Below are 24,041 nucleotides of genomic sequence, written 5' to 3'. Positions count from 1 at the left end.
GTTTCTTTTTGCTTTATTGTTACATTTATGAATCTGTAAAACAATTTCCGTTACTCCTCATATTTTTCGACAATGTCCTTTTCATAGTTTCTTTCCTCTTTCTTCCTCATCTTAACATATTCATTTCTCACTACCATGAAGTTTTCCTTATTTCCTGGATTTCTATTTCTCCTCCACCTTTTCTATGCTCCATCTCTTTTCTCCTTTGCCCTAGCACACCTTGCATTAAACCAATCCATAGCCTTCCATATTTCCAAAAAATATGTTATATTTCTCTTGCACCCTCTCTGACTTTTCCATCTCCTCCCAGTCAACTGTGTGTGTGTGTTTTGCCCATGCAGTGGTGCATTGCCATCATATCTAAAATGGCATGTGTGTGTTTTATCCTCATATCTGATGATGTAGTGGTTTAGTGCTATAGCATCTAAAATTGTATGAATGTGTGTTTTATCCTAACTTCCAAGTGATTCAATGGCACAGCAGCATCATGTCAGCCACAGTGTAAGGAGATATTTCTCATTTTCTTTGTTTTTCCACAATGTAGCAACAGTCACTGGTCTTCCTTTCTCATATGCTATCCAATATGATTAATGTAGTGACTAACAAATAGTTAATCAACATAGAGAATTTCTATGTTCAGATACATGAACTGGTTTTGTAAATGTAAAAATTACAGAGAACATATTTATCTTTTTTTTACTATTAGTGATTGGTAGGATTATATGATGCATACATGACAAAAGTAGAGCTCAAGGAAATAATGCAGAGAAAGTCAGGATGTTAAAACTCGTATACCATGAAACTCAAGGGGATATTGTATGAAGATCCTACACTTCATAGTGTTACAACTCAAAATACACAGCAAACTAATAAGTCAAACACTACCCATAATAGCATGAGGGTCTACCAGGGTAGAAAGGAGGACACCACAGTAGGCATTTCCTTAATATAAATTTTGTTGGTCAGTGTTCCTCGTAAAGAAAAAATACCTATCATATAACTATGTATAATGAAAGTCTGCAATTGCAAGCATTTTCTAAGTGAATGCATCTTAATTTTCTTGATTTTCTTCAAGAACTCAGCTAGGGTTGGATCCACAAACAATAAAGTCTTGCCAATAAGCTAAATAATTAGCAAAACTGGTGAAGCTAATGGTTGACTAACAAAATAGCACTCTGATTTCAACTCTAAAATGTTTAGTAAACAAAAAATTGTCTATATACCTCACCACCTCTGAATAACCTGTCAGACCACAGAAATGATAAGCAGATAAAAATGCCAGCTACTTTAAGTAACTGCTTAAATCAATGCCATATGAACTAAAATGTGTCTAATAAGGAAACAGCTAAGACATAAAAACATCAAGAAGAATAAAGAACTTTTCATACTTATCTTCTCTATGTTAAATCTTCAGTTCTTGTTTTTGTTTTCCATCATGATTTTTAGTACATTACAAAAAAAAAGTAATTTGCTGATTCTAGCCTCTGAATGTAAACTCCTTAAGTAAGTGGCTACAGCATAATTTTTGCTTACTCTTTTCACTTATCAGCTCTAGTTCTGTCAATTTTCTCCCTCCTTTCCCTCAAATATTCCAACACTGTTCTCTTATTTTATTTCTCATCTCTAGAAGAATAGTGGGAGATACTTATAAAAGTTTGTGCCCTCAAGTCTGGCTATATGAGAAAGGAAAATTAATAATTTTACTACCAAATCCCACTGACCTGTGAGATGATAGTCTTCTTTATGACCATTCCTGCCATAGCAGCCTGTTCTGCCTGATCTGTGGGTTGGTCAGTGTCCTCAGGTCTGCTCTTGAGAGAAGCCAGTTTGATTTCATCACTTCGCAGAATAGTAAGAGTGTCTTCCAACATGGGCATGCTACTTTTGTTCAGCTTAATCCGGCCATCGACAACAGCACCTGGAGATACAAGATTGAAGATTTAAAGATTATAAAGGATAAAGCATATGCCTTTGTATTTTACTATCAAATATGTACAAATTTAGAAAGTGTGAAGATGAAGCCACAAACATAAAACTGATGGACTTGCACACATAGAATATGAAAAAATATGACATGTAAGAAATAGGCTTCAATGTCATTAGTATCTAGAAAGTGAAAACATTCTGAGTGAAAGACAGTTTGGTTTCAGAAAAGGAAGATCGTGTGTATCCAATTTATTATGTTTTTATTCAAGATTGACTGACATACTACAACATAGAGAGGGATGGGTGGATGCTATCTACCTGGACTTGAGAAAGGCCTTTGATAAAGTACCACACAATAGACTGATGTGGAAACTAAAGAAGATTGGAGGAGTAAATGATAAACTAGCAAAATGGATGGAAAACTACTTAATGGGAAGAGAAATGAGAACAGTGGTGAGAGGAAGGAAGTCCGAATGGAAAAAGGTAACCAGTGGAGTCCCACAAGGGTCAGTGCTGGGTCCCATCATGTTTTTGATATGTTAATGATATGCCAGTAGGAATTGACAGTTACATGAACATGTTTGCAGACGATACTAAAATTATGAGGAGAGTAAAGAATGTGGAAGATTGTAACAAGTTACAGGAAGATCTTGATAAAATATATGAGTGGAGTAAGGAGTGGCAGATGGAATTTAATATACACAAGACCCATGTTAAGAAAATGGGAAGAAGTAGATACAGACCAAACAGGGATTACAGGCTGGGTGATGAGAAAATTAAAGAGACCAATGAGGAGAAAGACTTAGGAGTAACCGTGCAAAACACCTTGTCACCGGAGAAACACATTAACAAGATTTTTTGGAAAACATATAACATGCTTCGAAATATTGGCCTTAATAAGACCCCAGTTAGAATATGCAGCATGTGTCTGGTCACTGCATATGAAGAAAAATGTGAAGAAGGTGGAAAGGGTACAGAGGCTGGCAACAAGGATGGTACCAGGACTCAGGGAGTTAGACTATGAGGAAAGACTGAGGAAGCTGGGGCTGACCACATTAGAAGAGAGAAGAACAAGAGGAGACATGATAACTATGTATAAATTGACATCTGAACAGAGAGTTGATAAAGGTGACCACAAGTAATCATCTCCGAGGACATGGAAAAAAGCTAATAAAATACATCTGTCTAAATGACGTGAGAAAATACAGTTTCCCGCATCGTAGCATTGATAAGTGGAATAAACTGAGCAGTGATGTCGTTGATGCGGTGTTTATCAATCAGATGAAAGAGAGATATGACAGGAATGGACAAGGAGACAGGACACAGAGAGCTTAGCTCGGGCCCTGTAATACACAAATAGGTAAATACAAATAGGTAAATACACACACACACACACACACACACACACACACACACACACACACACACACACACACACACATATATATATATATATATATATATATATATATATATATATATATATATATATATATATATATATATATATATATAGAGAGAGAGAGAGAGAGAGAGAGAGAGAGAGAGAGAGAGAGAGAGAGAGAGAGAGAGAGAGAGAGAGAGAGAGAGAGAGAGAGAGAGAGAGAGAGAGAGAGAGAGAGAGAGAGAGAGAGAGAGAGAGAGAGAGAGAGAGAGAGAGAGAGAGAGAGAGAGAGAGACGGCCCAGCTTGGTACCACTCAGCTCCCAACCTGGACCATACAGTGCACCCGACGTGTCACTAGTTCCCCGCGCTTTTCAAAGCCCACGAAGTTTTGTAGGCCTATTTCTTGCTCTATTTATTTATTTACAGATTCAAAACTTTGGTATTACTGCATTTTGGATGTTTGCTATTCATAGCATACAATTCAAAATATTTTTTTTTCTAACATGGGAATGTTTATATTTTAGGCGCATTCAGCAGTTAGGAATTAGCAGTTTAAGGGTTAATAAGCATTTGGTGTTAATGTAAGTTTATAAATGAAAAAAAACTACAGATAAAATCATTTTATCATGGAATGTTCTCTCATTGCTAAATTTAGGCTGCAAGGTCAACATGACTTATATAGCCTCACTGACCACCTCCTAGACTCAACCACTCTCAGGGATATACTCAAGGAATATCCTCAATTTACTCCCAGACTATAGGATATTTATGCAATAAGGTGTGCAATATCTGTATTTATTTACTTAAGTACTTGTATATTTATTATGTATACTATCTATTTATACATTTTTGATAGTTTAACCTTAAGTCATTGCTCAGGTGGTGGGTGGCAAGGTCCATCCTCCTTCTTTGTTATATTTCATTATTAATGCAACAATAAATGAATGAATCAATCAATTCATTCTGATGACCGCGGCAACACAAGCTACAACTGGCGGAGGGGGATCGGGGACGCCAGAGAGCCTCTGTTTACAACCACGTGTGTGGACATTCAGCTATAAGGTATTTTTTCGAGTATCAAATCGAACTTTTGCATTCGAGTATTTAATCGTTCAAGTATTGAGTCTCCATTGTATTTGTACATGTAATCTGGCATAAAAGAAAAAGAAGACAAAATAATATAGCTATGTATGTAGCTACTCACCAAGAACATCCTGACAGAGACGTTGGGTAGTCATGAAGCGCTGATCATCAGGCATGTGGTCAAGCATGAAGTGATAAATAATGTGTCGTTCATGGCTATGCTCAGAGCCAGCCAGGGAGAAAACCTCTTTCTCCAAGTTACTCTGAGTAAACCGGTTGTAAGTTTCATGTTCCTGTGGAAGAAGAGAATGAAAAGAGGATATCAGGCAGTTTCTCCATCCCAGTCCCCTACATCAGAACAAATACGAGAGAGAGAGAGAGAGAGAGAGAGAGAGAGAGAGAGAGAGAGAGAGAGAGAGAGAGAGAGAGAGAGAGAGAGAGAGAGAGAGAGAGAGAGAGAGAGAGAGAGAGAGAGAGAGAGAGAGAGAGAGAGAGAGAGAGAGAGAGAGAGAGAAAAGAGGGGGATATAAAGAGTTGTTTTGTACTGCACACCAAATTACCATTTACCATTCAATAAGACAATGCACCCATGACGAAATTTGAAAATTATCTCTGGTTCCAAATATGTATTAATGATATACAAGAGGGTTTGAGAAGCTACATAAAATTGCATGATGATGCAAAACCCACAGATTATAATGAAAAGGAAGGAATAGAAAGACGTAGGAGTGGTTATACAAGACACCCTGACCACAGAAAGACATACATGGGTTATTTACTTCAACACACAGGACACTAACAAACATCAGTGGCATTTAATTACATGGATATGATGATAATCATAGCCACTATTATAAGACCCAGGCTTGAATATGCAGCAATGGTGTGGTCACAATATATGCAAAAGGATATCAAGAAATTAGAAAAAATTGAGGACTACAAAGATGGTGCCAGAGATGAAAGACCTAACCTATGAAGAAAGATTGAAGGAAATGGGATTGCCAACTTTGAAAGATAGATGGGAGAGATCTAATAATGATGTATAAGATAGTAAACTGCATGAAAAAGCTAAACAAACAAGACCTAGTATCACTGACAGAAGATGGATATGGATAGATGAAAGGACACCACATGAAGATTGTGAAGAGTGAATGTTTAAGGAACATTAAAAAGTTAAGTTTCCTACATAGAATGATGAACATCTGAAACAACTTGAATGAAAGTTGTGCATATATTTAAGGAAAAGTTGGATAAAAGTAGATATACTGACAGGTCACTATGAGCCCTGCTCAAAACCTGTAATATACAAATAGGTAAATACAATTAGGGAGATAAAATACACACACCAAAGCAATTATACACAGGGAGATTTATCAAAGACAATAAGAAGATGGCTGTCGGTATTGAACTCACTCAACACCGATTTTCATGGTGTCATATTTATCCAACTGATCAAAGAAAAGTACAAAATACACTCAACCCTCATTTTTCCAGACCAAATGGTGCAGACACCGGTCCAGATAATGAAAACGTCCAGATAACACATATGGATCCTTCATTTGCCAAACATGGTTACTTTTCTCCTTAGACTTTTTAAAATGCAAAATTTTGTCTATTTTGGTTTCCCTGGTGAACTAAACTTAAACAAACTTATCTAAGTTAAACTAAAATCAACCTAACAGTACCATATATTGTGGCTTATAAGTCAACCTCTGTAATTTAAACCCAAAATGTTGTACTGCTGACCCTCGCTAACTCGGACTAATAGGGGGGGAAGAGTTGGTCTGAGATAACGAATGTCCGACTTATACAAATTCCCCCCTCCTAACACACACACACACACACACACACACACACACACACACACACACACACACACATAAAGAAACAATGGATTGAATTCCTTGAAGACAACAAATTAATATCAAATAGCCAATTTGGTTTTAAAAAAGACAGTCTTGTGTAACTAATTTATTGAGTTTCTATTCTAGAATAGTTGATAGAGTACAAGAGAGAAAGGGATGGGTTGACTGTATTTATTTGGATTTAAAAAAGGCATTTGACAAAGTGCCACATGCAAGATTACTGTGGAAGTTAGAGAAGGGTGGCTTAAAAGGAAGCACATTGAGATGGATAGAAAATTATTTGAGCGGGAGAGAAATAAGGACGGTAGTTAAAGATATGAAGTCCAAGTGGAGAGCAGTAGAAAGCGGAGTGCCAAAGGGGTCAGTATTGGCACCAATACTTTTCCTCATTTATATTAACGACATGCCAGAAGGAGTGAACAGCTACATAAATCTGTTTGCAGATGATACGAAACTGTGCAGAGTTATAAAGCAAAAGGAGGATTGTGAAATACTGCAAGAAGACCTAAATAAGATCTGGGAATGGAGTAAGAAGTGGGAAATGGAATTCAATGAGAACAAATGCCATGTCATGGAAATGGGAAAGAGTGAAAGACGACCTGTGGGAATCTATAAGATGGGAGATGGAGTAGAACTGGAGAAAGTCAAAAAGGAAAAGGACTTAGGAGTGACGATGGAAGAAAACAATCAACCAGTAAGCCATATTGATAGAATTTTTAGAGAAACATATAATTTGCTAAGGAATATTGGAGTAGCATTTCACTACATGGACAAAGAAATGATGAAGAAATTGATAAGTACTATAATAAGACCCAGATTGGAATATGAAGTAGTGTGGACCCCTCATAAAAAGAAACACGTAAGGAAACTGGACACTACAAAAAATGGCTACAAGAATGGTTCCAGAATTAGAAGGGATGATATATGAGGAGAAACTAAAGGCTATGGATTTACCAACCCTAGAACAGAGAAGGGAGAGAGGGGATCTGATACAAGTTTATAAATTGATCAACAGAATGGACCAAGTGGATAATGAGAAACTGATCCTGAGAAAAGAATATGACATTTGAAGCACAAGATTGCATAGTAAGAAACTGAGGAAGGAAAGATGTCTGAGAGATATTAAAAAATATAGTTTCCCGCAAAGATGTGTTGAGACGTGGAACAGCTTGAGTGAAGAATTGGCGTCAGCAACGAGTGTGCATAGTTTTAAATAAAAATTGGATAAGTTTAGATATGAAGACGGGGCCACATGAGGGTAAAGCCCAGGTCCTGTAAAACTAGAACTAGGAAAAAAATAAAATAATAAAATAAATAAATAAATAAATAAATAAAAAATAAAAAAACGAGCAGTTTTACTGACTTTAAGGTGGCAGTGCAGGATTTGTTTGGGGATTACTGTCTCTTGAAAACCTTCAGACCTTAAATTACCAGATGGTGTAGTTTATCTTTTTTTATAATTAAATAACCTTCTCATCAAGAAGCCATTTTTCAATGTCTCATGTGGTTGCATCATAGCATGACTCAATCTAGAAAATTATATTTCACTTAATGCTTGTCTCTATGCAAAAACTTTTCTATGAATATTTTTCTCTCTTGTATACTTCAAGCTTTGATGTGTGTCTCTCTCTCACTCAGTGACTCAGTACGTCAAGAGTTCATGTGTCATTTAGCTTTACTTTTCAGAAATAACTCCTTACAGGCATAAATTGACAAGAATTAGAATCAGAAACTTCAAGAAGAGAAGACACCAAGAAATCAACATATAATTGCAAGGGTCTAGCTGACAGCTGGATCTTGAACCCCAGCCTACCCTCCATCACTTATGCTATCTCCCCTTGCCTCATCCCATGCCTCACTGCCACACTTCTTCATCCTCTCTCTTCTTCATCCTCTCTCTATATCACAAGACTGCTATGATCTTTTCAAACTGTTTCTTTACTCAAACCTTCATCACATCATATACATATACATATACATCATATAACTCTCACAATAACAACACCATTACAAAAGATTATTTTGAGACAAAGGTATAAAGCTGGACAAGACAGTAACAGTTACTTCAAAGTATCATTATCTCACTTCAACACACTAATAACGACTCAGAGAGTGTCCAGTTTGCTCGTAAAACAGCAGATTTCCGTGACGCTGCTGATGGCTTCTTCCAAACCCTCACATACAAGTGAATATTATTTTCTAAGGAAGCGGGGATCTAATGCATTATCATCCTATCATGCTCCAGGAAGTCACCATTGAGTAAACAATCATGTGTGAAAATCTTATGTCAATTATATGAATACAAATAGCCAGACAAGGGTGAAATTACAGAAAATTTTTAGAAGTGAATATCTCAAAAATGCTTTATTACACCTTTTAATTAAAATTTTTCACAAAATCGGTATAAACTCAGATAGACTTCTGTTTGGTATTATTTTAAACTACAACTAAAATGCAAATTTTTGTTGGAATTAGATTTTTTATAATATCAATAGAAAACAAGATATAGGAGAGTGGAAAGAAAAAAAAAAAAAAGTGGGCAGTTCATTGAGTTGGTCAGAGTCTGACTTATTGTGAAATCTGACTTATCGAGGTCTGAGTAATGGAGATTCAACCATGCAAGTAAGGTTTACCATGCAAGTATGTTGACCCCCTTTAACTATTACTTAGCCTGGTCCAACGTTGCCCTGAGTCACTAAGTACTGGGTTGTAAATCAAGTTTTATCTACAGTAAAACAAATAAAACAATGCAAACATACAGGCAAATCCTGCTTAACGAAGAGGTTACGTTCCTAAAAAAACATTCGTGAAGCGAAATTTCAAGCGAACCGATTATAATAAGTTTAACCCCTGACTTCAACTTCCACTGAGAGTAAGCAAAGCGAGAGTGCATCATAGTACAGTGAAAGGTTTAATGAAAGTAAAAATTACGAAGTTAAACATTTAGGCAGTTTAATTTAAGTCATTATAATGTACACTAAAGTAAGTATGTACATAACTCTATAATGTTGATGTTAAATTTATGAAGGGAGGGAGAGTGAAACGGGAAAGGCACTAACCGGCAACCTGTGGAATGTAAACAAAGGGCGCATCATTGTACTGCATACAAAACTCATGTACCACATTTCCACAAGGCTTTCTATTTTATCCATTGTAGAGTCCCAAGTTCAGGTGGTTCTTTTAGCTTGCAAGGAAGATACAGTCTCACCAGCCTTCTTACTAGAGTCTGCTGACTTGAAAATAGTAGAGACAGCAGATGGAGTCAAGATGGTAGCGAGCAATGCTATAGTTTTCTCGCTTCTCTCGTGTCTGTGAATAATATCCAGCTTCACTTCAAGAGTAAAAGACTTCCTGGTCTTCTTAGGAACACTAGGCCACATTGCAGGGCATTTTGGTGGCAAGTTCAGCGAGGGAAGATGAGCTGCTGCTGACGCCGTTATGTTTTGAACAGGGGAGTCAGTGGTGAGCGTGTTGTCCACGAGAGGCTTGATCTTGATCTTGATCTTGATTCTACAGGTGTCCCAGGATTTCTCCTGAGGCAGGCCTTAGTATCGGCAGCTCCTGGTGTATTCAAAAGCCTATCGGCTTGTGTGATACAGCAGGGCTTTCAAACTTGGAAAAAATTACCTGGATAAAACTTCATTAAAGCGAGTTTGGTGTTTGTTAAACGAGCAAATGGTAGTAAAATGAAACCTTCGTTGTAGCGAAATTTCATTGTGTGAACCTTTATTAAACGGGGGTACTGAAAACACCACTAACTTCAAGCATTTCAATATAAACAAGATGTCAGTTTTTATTATTTTTTTTTCTGTGCTCACCTATTTCACTACTATATCAGATGAATATTTACTCTTAAAACTCTAATGGTAAGTGTCCAACCAAGTATACAGTCCTGCTACTCATGGAGACTGCACATACTCCCAAAAGGAATATGTTCAAGGGTGATGTGAACATTTCATTGGCAAGGGACTTCAGGAGGCCATATAGGACTCCTGGCTCAGGTAGACAGCCCTTCTTTTCTGCCATGTTGTGCAGGGAAGTGACACTGCAGTAAATAGGAACAACAACGTACCTACACAAATACTATAGTTTATTACTATAGAATATTTCATTGATACAAAAGCTAAATACATAATTGTTTCATAATGAAACAATCACAGTTGACTGCTGAGTGCTGCCACTTAGTGATGAGCATTCCATTTGAACAGCTGTTTAGGTGCAAAATTTTAAATAAAATTTTGTTTTTTATTTTAGATTATTTTAGGTATTTTGTTTTTAGCTTTTGTATCAATAAAATATTCTATAGTAATAAACCACAATATTTGTGTAGATAAGATGTAGTTCCTACTTACTACAAAGTGTCAGTACCCTACAACACATGGCATCTTCCTGAGCCAAGAGTCCTATCAGGAGCTTGGCAGTATCTAATGCAGCATCTTTTCCACTCCTTACTTTTTTCCTAGGTGCACCTTTAACACTTTTACTTGATGCATCCACACAGTATTTGGCAGAATATTCTACAAGCTTATCTTTTGATTTACTAATGTCCACACCATACTCCTCACAAACACTCCCGACTCTAGCTTCTATCGCAAATTTTCTTATTAATTCCTGCTTTTATGTCACAGATAGGGCCACTTACTTATGCTTAGCACCCTTGGGAGACATAATTAAGAGTTTTAAGGTACTAATACCAGACAATACACAGAATTGTTTACAACCGCCTGCCACAGCAGCACCGCCATCAATTGGCCATTTCTGGAAGTGTGAGGTGTGCATTATTTAAATTCATTTGTTGGCCTTCTGAACTCAAATTATCAAATCATTATCTGGGCACTGTCCAGATCAACTGAAATCCAGATAAACGAGGATCGAGTATATCATAGATTAGACCAATTTTGATTCACATAAGAATACTTTCTCAAAAGTTTCTTTTGTTTAGAATTTAGTTTTACTAGAGAAAAATATCTTAGGACAGACTGTGGGGGTCTCTAACAAGTGTCTCGGATCATCTCTCAGGAACTGTGATGAAATAAGATGATAACATAGTCATGCATAAGTGAAGGCATGGTAGAGGTACAGTTAGGTAGAAGTGGAAATGCAGACAATATATACACAATGTAAGAATATTATAAACAACTGATTGGCAAAAACACACCAAATTGAGATACCAGTGTCAAAACATGTGAAAATGAGCCCCTCCCATGTAAGTACAAAAGAAAAAGCAAAGCACTCATTGAAATATATTTAGTCAATAACTGCTATACTAAAACCCATCCGTACCTACCCATAGGGCGTTGGCCATATCTACCGTGAGACTATGCCAAATCTCCAATAAAAACAAACTACTCACTGTCCTGTAGTCATAGCATTATCAACAAAAAACGTTCTCAGAACATTCAGAAACCTTAATTAAGTGGTAGATGATACAAATAATTGTCATATACAAAAATAAATTAAGCTAGTTCATATACATGGACGGTGATGTGTCATATCAGGTCAGGCGACGTTGCCACTCACGACCCAGGTGGAATTTCCCGGGGAGGTTGGGGGGGGTGAGTCAGGTCGCCACACACGTGTCGCTTCACTTCTCCTCTGATCACTACCATGGAAGGACCCCCTGACACTTCCCTGTCATACACTGTCTTGCGCAGCCAGACCAAGGAATTCATATTCCGCCTTAATAGATATTTCTTGCAAGAGAAAGCAAATCGGGCAACACTCTTACCTTTGACTCAAGCAAGGAACCACTCAATATATTACTCTGTGTTTCTACTCGTATGTGCACTTATTTGACAAACATGTAAATTACTTGTCTCATTTTCATGTATATAACCAGAATCTTTATTGCATTTAATGTACTATATAGCTGCATAGGTATTTGGGTCTCTTCTGACTTCTTTTAATGAAGAAGAGAACGATCATCACTCCGTTTTCTTTGAAGAAGGTACTGGTATAGCAGTGGCAATGTCGCACCCAAGAGGAGCCACACCTTGTGGGTAGCTACGGATGAGTTCTAGTATAGTACTCATAATTCGTAAATTGAGATTATTCTTCCAAAAGCAACAAAGGGGATCCTTGCAATTCAACGGGGTTAGGGCGGTTTTTCATCGGTTGAATCAGTGTTTATTCAAATCGTGAAACAATTTTTCCCATAACATACTTAAGAATAAAGGGGAATAGGGACCAACCTCCAGCCTAGACACCCTAAAACATCACTATAACCTCTAAAAACACTAATTTAGACTAAATCAGTACTATTAAAGGCTTCATTTATATCTAACTTTTTTCTTATTAAACACATTAAAGTGCTGTACAGTACATTTTTGGAAATAAAAACACTTGCAGCGGTCTCGCGGTACTTGTCTCTGTTCTTCAAAATTGTTGATACTGTTGATCTAGGGACACCCATTTGCACTGCAATGACACTGTGAGCTATACCTGCCTCACACTTTCTTATAAGCTCAAGCTTATCTTTGAAAGGCAGGAAATTGTGCTTCTTAGAGCCGGGGCTGAAGGTGGCTTTGCATGGCATGGTCAAAGCAGCGGAGGCAGGAGGTGGAATGGCAGAGCGTGGCCTGCCTGGACAACAGCTAGAGCAAGAGACGCAGAGGAAACGATGCACAGCCTGTGGATCGTTTCCTCTGCCAGATTTTCCTAATGAAAAGTAGCAGAAGCACGCTTGAAAAGTAGTGGATTTCACCACAGTATATCCCAATACAAAAAAATTACTACCTATTACTTTGACTACTATATTCTGTACTTACCACTATTCGCTCAAACTTTTTTTTCCATGGGGTTAGGGGGAGGGGAGTGGAGTCCTCTTTCATGATGTACCATTTTTTTCCATAAGTTTTCTCTGGATTCTTTTTTATCTATAAATTATTTCCATTCTTATCTAAATTTAACCAAAATATTTTTCTTCTTCTTAACAAAACTTAATTATTCTTATTGCCTTAAAGATTTTTCCTTTCACTTCCTTTGCATCACTTTTTTGTTTAAAGATTTGCATTATCTAGTAAGTCATTTTCTTGACGTACGGTGAGGCGAGAGAATCGTGATGTCATCAGTTGACTGCTCACCACAAAAAAAGAAAAAGCACCATAACTACATCATTCTCAATGTCACGGTTATTATTACTACTATTATTATTATTCTAACTTTTATTAATGCTGTTAATATCATCATTATTATTGTTAACATTTAGAAAAATTACAAAAGTAGCCCAATAATGTCATCAAGGAGCAAAAACCTATCATGAAGTAGCCCCAAAAATCGCAAGTAGCGGATTATGAATTTAAGTAGCATGTAGTCTTCAAAAGTAGCCTAATCCGCTATTTTTCGCACAATCTTGCAACACTGCACACAGGGTAGCGTCAGTTTACACTTCCGCCTGGCGGGCTGTGAACGAATTTGGGGTGGCGGTGGATTTTGACCAGGTGGGTGGCGCACGAGATATGAATGTCGAATTGGCGAGTCAGTTGGTCAAACCTTGAGGAATTGGTATTAATTAACTGAGTTCGAATTGGCGATAATTCGAACTGCGAACGGTCGAATCACGAAGATCCCCTGTAATGCAAATTAGCTATCATTAACAAGTTACTTACCTCATAACAGTTGTAGTGGAATATGCACTCAATGAAATGTTGGCACAGAATCTTGGGAAAACGCTTGAGAAGACGCTCTGTTATATAGAAGATGACCATCTCACGCATTTCTTCATCCTTTTCTGTCAGGCACTGTGGGATAAATGACACTCAATTATTCCACTCTAAGAAATTTAAAATACTGATCATGCTGCTACCACCGGAATGTTCTGCCTCATCTACTGATCTCTAAAATGCAGATACCTCATATTACTACCATGTTAATAATATATATATTGTGTGCCATAGAGAAACTTGGTCCAGATGGGAGCAACTACTCAGTGATTCGCCCAGCCATTAAGCCAGTCAGGCTTTGCTGGTATGGCTTTATTTCTATTGTAATACACTTAAGCCTCTAAACACCACCTTCATTAACACATTTCACTTACTTGGAAGGCATAATGAGGTCTAATTTAATGGAATAAAAACACAAAAAACTAAAACACCAGCACCACAAGAAACACCGTTTACAGTGTGGTACCATGACAACAACTGACCTAGCACCAAAGCCAGCAACTCTGTTCGTGGACCAAGATAAAATTTTTTAAAAACTTGGTTCATCAACCAATTTTTGTATATGAGGACATTCATTAACAAAGGTTCTCCTGTATTTAAAAAAAATGAACGAAAATACAGTGATACCTTGAGATACATGTTTTTTTGATACATGAGCCACGATTCAGTCCATTTTTTGTTTTGAAACGTTTTGGGATGCTGCGCATCAGTCCAGCCTCAGCTGAGCCACTTGAACCAGTATCTACATGTTTCCCACAGATTTCATGCTCCTTCATCACTTTCACACTATTTACCTTTCTTTTTCTTTTTATTTATTTATTTTATTATTTTTTTTTTGTGTGTGTGTGTGTGTGTGTGTGTGTGTGTGTGTGTGTGTGTGTGTGTGTGTGTGTGTGTGTGTGTGTGTGTGTGTATTTACCTAGTTGTAGTTTTACAGGGCCTGGGCTTTATGCTCGTGTGGTCCCGTCTCCATATCTACACTTATCCAATTTTTCTTTAAAACTATTTACACTCTTTGCTGATACCACTTCCTCACTCAAACTGTTCCAAGTCTCAACACATCTTTGGCCAATGCTCTTTCTCGATTTTTAGCCTTATCTCCCGGAAACTAAATTTTTAACATCTCTCAGACATCGTCCCTTCCTTAGTTTCTTACTATGCGATCTTGTGCTTCTAAAGTCATATTCTTCTCTCAGGATCAGTTTCTCATTATCCACTTCATCCATTCCGTTAATCAATTTATAAACTTGTATCAGATCCGTTAATCAATCTCTCTCTCTCTCTGCTCCAAGGTTGGTAGATCCATTGCCTTTAGTCTCTCCTCATATGCCATCCCTTTAAATTCTGGAACCATTCTTGTAGCCATTTTTGTAGTCTCTCTAATTTTCTTATGTGTTTCTTTTTATGGGAGTCCACACAACTCCTGCATATTCCAATCTAGGTCTTATTTTAGTACTATCAATTTCTTCATCATTTCCTTGTCCATATAGTGAAATGCTACTCCAATATTCCTTAGCAAATTATCGCCTCTGAAAATTCTATCAATATGGCTATCCGGTTGATTATTTTCTTCCATTGTCACTCCCAAGTCCTTTTCCTTTTTACTTTTTCTAGTTCTACTCCATCTCCCATCTTATAGATTCCCACTGGTCGTCTTTCACTTTTTCCCATTTCCATGACATGGCTTTTGTCCACATTGAATTCCATCTCCCATTTTTGCTCCATTTCCAGATCTTGTTTAAGTCTTCCTGTAGTATTTCACAATCCTCTTTTTGTTTAATGACTCTGCACAGTTTCGCATCGTCCATAAACAGATTTATGTAGCTGTTCACTCCCTCTGGCATGTCATTTATATATACGAGAAAAGTATTGGTGCCAATACTGACCCCTGTGGCACTCCGCTGTCTACTGTTCTCCACTTGGACTTCATATCTTTAACTATCGTCCTTATTTCTCTCCCCCTTAAGTAATTCTTCATCCATCTAAATGTGCTTCCTTTTAAGCCACCCTTCTCCTCTAACTTCCATAGTAATCTTTCATGTGGCACTTTATCAAAAGCCTTTTTTAGATCTAAATAAATACAGTCAACCCATCCTCTCTCTCTTGTACTTTATCAACTATTCTAGAGTAGAAACTCAATAAATTTGTCACACATGACCAACCTTTTCTAAAACCAAATTGTCTATTTGATAATATTTTGTTGTCTTCAAGAAACTCGATCCATTGCTTCTTTATTACTTTTTCACACATCTTGCATATTACACTAGTTAGTGATGTGTGTGTGTGTGTGTGTGTGTGTGTGTGTGTGTGTGTGTGTGTGTGTGTGTATTTACCTAATTGTATTTACCTAATTGTAACATACGGGAAAAGAGCTATGCTCGTGTTGTCCCGTCTCCATATCTATTAATGTCCAGCTTTTTCTTAAAATCATGAATATTCCTTGCGTTGACCACTTCCACGTCTAAACTATTCCATGCTTCCACCCTTCTATGAGGGAAGCTATATTTTTTCACATCTCTCCTATAAGTGGCCATTTTAGTTTTTTCCCATGCCCTCTCGACATTCTTTCATTCCACATACACAGATCTTCCCTATCCATTTTTTCCATGCCAATCATCACTCTGTATATTGCTATCAGGTCTCCCCTTTCTCTTCTGTTTTCCAGGGTCGGAAGTTGCATTCTTTTCAGTCTGTCTTCATAAGTCAAATCTCTTAAGTCAGGCACCATTTTTGTTGCAGCCCTCTGTACTTTCTCTAGTTTCCTTATGTGTTTCTTTAAGTTCGAGCCCACTGTATTGTTGCATATTCAAGCCTCGGTCTTATCATTGCAGTAATTATTTTCTTCATCATTTCTTCATCTAAATATCTGAACGCCACTCTTATGTTCCTCAATAAGTTCAATACTTCTCCAATTATTTTGTTTATATGTCTCTCTGGCGATAGGTCATTGGTAATTGTCACCCCAAGGTCTTTTTCTTCATGACTGGTTTTATGTCTTCATTTCCTATCTTGTACATACTCCTGATTCTTCTTTCACTCTTGCCAAACTCTATTTTCTTGCATTTTGTCGTGTTGAACTCCATTTGCCATGTACAGCTCCATTTCCATATTCTGTCCAAGTCTTCCTGGAGTAGTTCGCAATCTTTGTCACATCTCACTTTTCTTAACAATTTTGCATCGTCTGCAAATAGGCTCACATAACTGGACACCCCATCCACCATGTCATTTATGTAGACCGCGAACATTACTGGTGCCAACACTGATCCCTGTGGAACTCCACTCTCCACCAAGCCCCATTCTGATGGTCTGTCCTTAATTATTGTTCTCATTTCTCTTCCTACCAAAAGTCTTCCATCCATTTTAGTAAACTGCCATGCACTCCTCCTACCATTTCAAGTTTCCAGATCAGTCTCCGGTGTGGTACCTTATCAAAGGCCTTTTTTAAATCCAGATATATTCCATCAGCCCAACCATCTCTTTCCTGTATTACATCTATCACCCTCGAATAGTAACATATCAGGTTTGTCGTGCATGAACGCCCTTTTCTAAAACCAAATTGACACTCACAAAGTATGTCATTTTTCTCCAAGAAGTCTGTCCATCTATTCTTCACCACCCTCTCACACATCTTAGCTACCACACTTGTAAGTGACACTGGTCTATAGTTCAATGGGTCTCTCTTGTTACCTGATTTATAGATTGGGACAATGTTAGCTCTTTTCCAGTCTTGGGGCACTACACCTTCCCTTAATGAGGCATCAATTACTTCACAAACTTTTTCTGCCAGTTGCTCCCTGCATTCTCTTAAAATCCATCCTGATACCCCATCAGGTCCCACAGCTTTTCTCACTTCTAAACTCCCCATCATATTCTTGATCTCCTCCACAGTTACTTGAAACTCCTTCATAATCCCTTTCTGTTCCATTACCAGTGGTTTGTCAAAAGCAGTCTCCTTTGTGAATACCTTCCGAAAGCATCCATTCATAGCCTCTGCCATTTCCTGGGATCTTCACTGCATACTCCATTTACTTCTAAACTTTCAATACTTTCTCTATTTTTGATGTTGTTGTTCACATGTCTGTAAAAAGCCTTGGTTGGTCTTTACATTTATCAATTATATCCTTTTCTTGTTTCTTTCTTTCTTCTCTTCTAATCAACACATATTCATTTCTTGCTCTTTTGTAACTTTCCCACTGCTTAATCCGTCTTTTCCTTCTCCACCTCTTCCATGCATCCTCTTTTCTTGTTCTAGCCTTTTCACATCTATCGTTAAACCAGTCCTGCTTTCCAACTTCTCTATGTTGTCTTATTGGTACAAATTTTTCTCACCTTCTTTGTATATTTTTATAAATTCCTTCCACTTTTCATTTGCTCCTTAGCACTCTTGAATTTCATCCAATTTGTCTCTTGAAAGAATTTCTTTAGGTTTCCAAAATCTGTCTTGGCATAATTCCATCTTCCCACTTTATATTCTTCATTTCTTCTAGATTTCTCTTCATCTATCACCTTGAACTCCAAAACTGCATGATCACTCTTTGCTAAAGGGCACTCCACCCTCATCTCCTCAATGACCATTGGCTCTGTACTAAAGACCAAGTCCAGTCTTGACGATGCTCCCTCTCCTCCAAACCTAGTATCTTCTTTGACCCACTGAGTTAACACATTTTCCATTGCCAGTGTCAATAGTGTATTTCCCATGTTGTCTCTGATCCTTCCATTGACCAGTCCTCCCAACACACCTCTTTACAATTAAAATCTCCCATCATTATAGTTCGTTCACAGCCACCCAACATTTCTTCCAGACATGTTCCTGTATCACTTATCATTTCTTCATATTCCTGTACTGACCATGCATTTGTCTTAGGTGGTACGTACACCACTATGTAGTGCCTCTTTTTCCTTCATTAGTTTCTGCTCTGATCTTTAGCACTTCTGCCTTTCCCATACCTTCTTTCACTTGATCCACCTTTATATCTTTTTAACCAGCAACATCACTCCTCCTCCCATCTTACCTACTCTATTTCTTTTCCAAACATTATATTTCCTTCTCCAACCATCATCAGGTCTTCTCCTCTCTCAGTTTTGTTTCAGTAAGACCCACAATATCTGGGTTCTTGTCCTCAAGTAATCGTTGAGTTCTAAAATCCCGATATCACTCCATTTATGTTGGAATACATTACATTCGCTCATATGTAAGTTTCTTTAGTCCTTTCTTGCTGTACTTTTCTGGGTTATGAACCACTTCCTCAGTCTCATATCCAAGATTCTCCAGAAAACTCTTTCTTCTCCTCTTCTGTCCTCTCTTCATTTTTTTCAAAGCCTCCTTTCTCAACTCATTTAACATTTCTCTTTCCTTTTCACCGAGATCTCTTCTCAACCAAATCTTCCTTGTTGTTTCCTGCTGGGCTAGCCTCCATGACTTCTCCACCAATTCATCTACATCCTTTTGTGACTTAAGTTTGATTCTTATTGGCCTCATACCTTCTCTTGTGAACTTTCCAATTCTATGGAAGTCCTCTATTTCTTGTACTAGGTCTTTTCCCTCCTCCTGCACCACATTAATGATATTATTTATCACCTTTTTTATGTTTTTCTCTCTCTCCATTTTACTCGGTGTCTTATCCTCCTCCACACCAAATATCACCACACATCTCTTTTTGTCTACAGTTTCCCTCACCAATGTCTCATTTGACTTAATAACCTTCACCACTTTCTCAGCTATCTTCTCTTCTATGATCTGTTGATCTATAATTTCAGCAAGGCCCAAAGTTTTCTCCCAGACTCTTTGATTTCCTTTTCCAGACTTGCAACTTTGTAATTTACCTCCTTTCTTTCCACTTCCTGACTTTTTTCCATTCAGCCTGCTTCTCCATCACTTTTCCTAGAGATTCTCCACATTTTTCGCAATTCACTTTAATTAGCTTAACTTCCTCTTTCAGTGCTTCATTTTCCTTCTTCATATCGGCACAGTCTTTCTTTACATTGTCATAACTCGTTTCCAGGCCCCCATACTTTTCAAACAGTTTTTCAATTTTACCTTCTAACTCCAGAATTTTCTTCACATAAGCGCTCTTCTCCATTATTCCTTGAAACCCTGTGAAGTCTGATTCATCTTTCGAGTTCACGGCCGCCATGTTGTGTGTGTGTGTTTCTGTGTGTCCTGCATGACACAAGTCCTCTGTACAATACCACAGTTCAAAATGCTACTAGATTGTTGCCCCTATGCAGTAAGAAGCTGATATAATAACAATAATCTCTTGATTGAGATAGAAATAATAAACTATAGCATAATTTGGTCTCCCCTATAAAGTTTTCTACGTTTTCTATGATACTCAGGGTTGGATTCTACCCGACGAGTCAAGAGGAGTTGCCAGGTGTCTCCTACTTTTCCGTAAAAACTCAAGTGAGGCCCTTGTTATAGTATCTAGAGCCCTCATGATGGCAACACTAAGTGGGGAGGAGTCATAAGAGCAGGTCTGAAGGGAAATGTGCCACGAAAATTCAAAACATTCCCCGCGAAAATTCATGATTACATAAGCGATCGCCGCGTCACAGTACTCAAGAGGCTTGATTATATAAACGATCACCGCAGTTTAAGGGTTAATAGAGTCTGCTGACTTGAAAATAGTAGACAGTAGATGGAGTCAAGATGGTGGCAAGCAATGTTATTAGTTTTCTGGCCTCTCTCTTGTCTGTGAATAATACCCAGCTTCACTTAGAGAGCAAGACACTTCCTGGTCTTCTTGGGAACGTTAGGCCACATTGCAGGGCGTTTTGGTGGTAAGTTGAACTAGGGAAGATGAGCTGCTGGTGACGCTGTTATGTTTTGACTGGGGAGTGAGTGGTGCACGTGATCTTGATCTTGATCTTGATGCTACAGGTGACGCAGTATTTCTTCTGAGTCAGGCCTTTGTATCGGCAGCACCTGTGTTGTTCACAAGAAGCTTGATCTTGATCTTTATTCTACAGGTGTCTCAGGATTTCTCCTGAGGCAGGCCTTAGTACCAGCAGCTCCTGGTGTATTCAAAAGCCTGTCAGCTTGCATGATATGGTGGGGCTTTCAAATTTGGAAAAAAATTACCTGGATAAAACTTCGTTAAAGCGAGTTTGGTGTTCGTTAAACGAGCAGATGGTAGTAAAACGAAACCTTCGGTGTAGCGAAATTTCGTTGTGTGAACCTTCGTTAAATGGGGGTTGCCTGTATAAGACACCTTTGGCAAAAAGTCATCATGTACTAATAGTAGTGACCTTCAAGGAAATGATTAGGAAAGAACAGAATGAAAAACATAGAAAAGGAAGATTGACATATAGCAAAACAAATTTTTGAGAACTCACACTTTTTCCAAAAGACGGACTGGATTAAATTTGACAACCAGGCAGAAGTGGAGGAAAAGTGGATGACATTTAAAGAAATTTATGATGATGGAGTGAATTGATATGTACCGAGACTGAAAATTAAAGACAAATATAAGGAAGAATGGTTTAATAGAAAATGTGAAGAAGCAAGAGATAGAACGTGGAAGTTATGGAGAAAAGACAAACGTCTAAGGAAGTGGCAAGATTCATCAGAGAAAAGAATAACTATGTTAAAATACGACGAGAAGAAAAGAAAAACTATGAGAAAAACATAATAGAAAAATGCAAGGATCAGCCAAAGATCTTTTATAGATATATAAACAGAAAGTTAAAAAACAAACACGAGATAGATAAACTAGTTTATGAAAATAATGAATACAGCGATGAATCGGAAATGGCTGAAATAATGAACAGACACTTTTAAGAAGTTTTTACAAGAGAAAAAAACATTAATTATGAAGAACTAGGAAATTAATCTCCTGCAATGAGACATTGTTATTTCAGAGCAGGAAATAATGATACAACTAAGAAAACTAGATGTAAGAAAATCACACGGTCTGGATGGAATTGCAAATTGGATATTGAAAAAGTGTAGAGAAGAGCTGGCAAATAAGGTATACAATATAATAAAATATTCTATTGAAAAGGGAAAAGAACCAGAAGACTGGAAAAAAGCCAATATTGTGCCAATATATAAAGGAAGAAATAAGGAGAACCCAACAAATTACAGGCCAGTGTCCCTAAAAAAGTACAATAGCTAAAATATGTGAATGTGTGATCAAAGATAGACCAAACATTTGCAAGAAAAAAATATAATTAATGAAAGACAATTTGGCTTTACAAAAGGAAGATCATGTGTAACAAACCTTATATGCTTTTACTCTAGAGTCATAGACATAACATGATACTGAATTACTAATGAAATTTCATTAGTAATTCACTATCACTCAGTGCCACGGAGTTGAGGTTATCCTCATGGCATGAGCGTATATGAATACTAAGATATGATACCCATTATAGCAGGCAATAGAGGAGTGTAAACATAAATCTAATATCATGGTGAAAGCAACATGCAAGCTAAAAGGGTCACAAGAAGAAGAAGAAGCGGCCGAGTCCCCGCAAGTCTCTGCCTCGTCTGTGGACAATCTCATCTCTGCTTTATTTTTTGGTATTCCATGTAAGATTTCACTTAATGCATTACAAAACAATCCTTTCTTGGGGGCAAGGTTTGTAAAAAGCTAATAGAAAAGTTGTTTTGTGAACATAAATGCATATATAAGACAGTAACACCGTTCCCAGCAACCTGAGAGTAACCTCGTTACCGTCCCTCCAAGCGTTCATGGATGCCATTTCTTAGCAGGAGGTTGCTCTGACGTTGTTAAAGTTTCTTGGATTTAGCTCCTGGCAGCCAATGAGCACTTTTAGGCGGACTACCAACCTCCACCCGCCAACAGCAACGAATCTTTGTGGATGCTATTTTACGAAGGTTGGTATGTGAGCAGGAGGTTGCTATGGAGGTTGTCTGTACCAACATAGACAACAACCAGCTTCTTGGATCCGGCCCCTGGTGCTGATATTGGCTGCCTCTGTCTCACTCTCTCCCGCTCCGCAGTATGTATTTCTGCTCCGCTTAACCCTTTCCTTCCGGCGCTTAAACTATTTTCCCGTTTGCTATGACAGCTAAAAATGGTAAACCTAGAAATTGTCAGAAAACTGTTTGAATACTAATAATTATTTTCTCTTTGTTATTCTAAATACAATGATGTACTTTGTAGCTCGATGTGACCTCTGAAAGTTCAGTTTATGCCTTATCAAGGATTCCTCCTCCTGCTGTGTGATCCGTCTTCCAGAAACAGCCCGGAGAGCGATGACACCTTGCGCGTGCGCGTGCACACACACACACACACACACACACACTCTCTCATCTTGGATGGGAAATTGTACACTTCAATGAGAGAGAGAGAGAGAGAGAGAGAGAGAGAGAGAGAGAGAGAGAGAGAGAGAGAGAGAGAGAGAGAGAGAGAGAGAGAGAGAGAGAGAGAGAGAGATTTCATCCCTTTTCATATCAAGTTTCAGGCAAATATCATTATCTCTATCTCTCTCTCTCACACACACACACACACACACACACACACACACACACACACACACACACAATACACACATGCACACACACACGTAATGGGAAGACTGGTTGGGTGACCATCAGGCGACCGAGGCAAATAACATTATATCTCTCTCTCTCTCTCTCTCACTCTAATGGGGGAAGACTGGCTGGGTGACCAGCAGGTGACCGAGGTGAATTACACATGCTTTCATGCACCAACCTGTTAGTTGATCTCTCTCTCTCTCTCTCTCTCTCTCTCTCTCTCTCTCTCTCTCTCTCTCTCTCTGACAAGTTACCTTCTACCATTTTATTATAAAATCGAAGATAATGAAAAATTAACATGAAAGAATGATAGGTAATATTTTTTTTCACTTTCCGAGTCCTCACTAATGTCTTCGCTTTCTTCAGTTTCTTCTTCTAAATATTCACTGTCACTGTCTTCAAACTCAGAAGCACTGCTAAATACATATGTTCTGTCCTGCTCCATGTTATGATCTGAGATCCTTCGCTCTTATCAGGATGTCTCTTCGCACTTATCATGGTGCTTTCCACCCGACGGGTCGCTGGGGTTGCCAAGTGTCGCCCGGAGAAAGGGAAAATAGCTTAGTTACCGCTAAATTTCCAGAGCTATAGTGACAACACTACATGTGGAAACATG

The 24,041-nt window shown here is 38.0% G+C and overlaps 1 protein-coding gene across 2 annotated transcripts in view; it reads right to left on the bottom strand.

Annotated features, from left to right (window-relative positions):
- Nucleotides 1-1,688: 1,688 nt before the first annotated feature.
- LOC123518049 (condensin-2 complex subunit D3-like) overlaps nucleotides 1,689-24,041 on the bottom strand; it is a 135,697-nt gene continuing 113,344 nt past the window's right edge. For both annotated transcript variants that reach the window (XM_045278595.1, XM_045278596.1), the window contains exons 8-10: nucleotides 13,867-13,998; nucleotides 4,516-4,687; nucleotides 1,689-1,918 (exon numbers count right to left, since the gene is read on the bottom strand). In XM_045278595.1, the coding sequence (XP_045134530.1) occupies nucleotides 1,704-1,918; nucleotides 4,516-4,687; nucleotides 13,867-13,998 (519 nt within the window). In that variant the 3' untranslated portion in view covers nucleotides 1,689-1,703. The remainder of the gene's footprint in view (nucleotides 1,919-4,515; nucleotides 4,688-13,866; nucleotides 13,999-24,041) is intronic.

This window comes from Portunus trituberculatus, chromosome 43 (assembly GCF_017591435.1).
Source record: "Portunus trituberculatus isolate SZX2019 chromosome 43, ASM1759143v1, whole genome shotgun sequence".
Taxonomy (NCBI): domain Eukaryota; kingdom Metazoa; phylum Arthropoda; class Malacostraca; order Decapoda; family Portunidae; genus Portunus; species Portunus trituberculatus.
The sequence above is the reverse complement of the archived record's forward strand: the minus strand, read 5'-3'. Positions and strand labels throughout refer to the sequence as shown.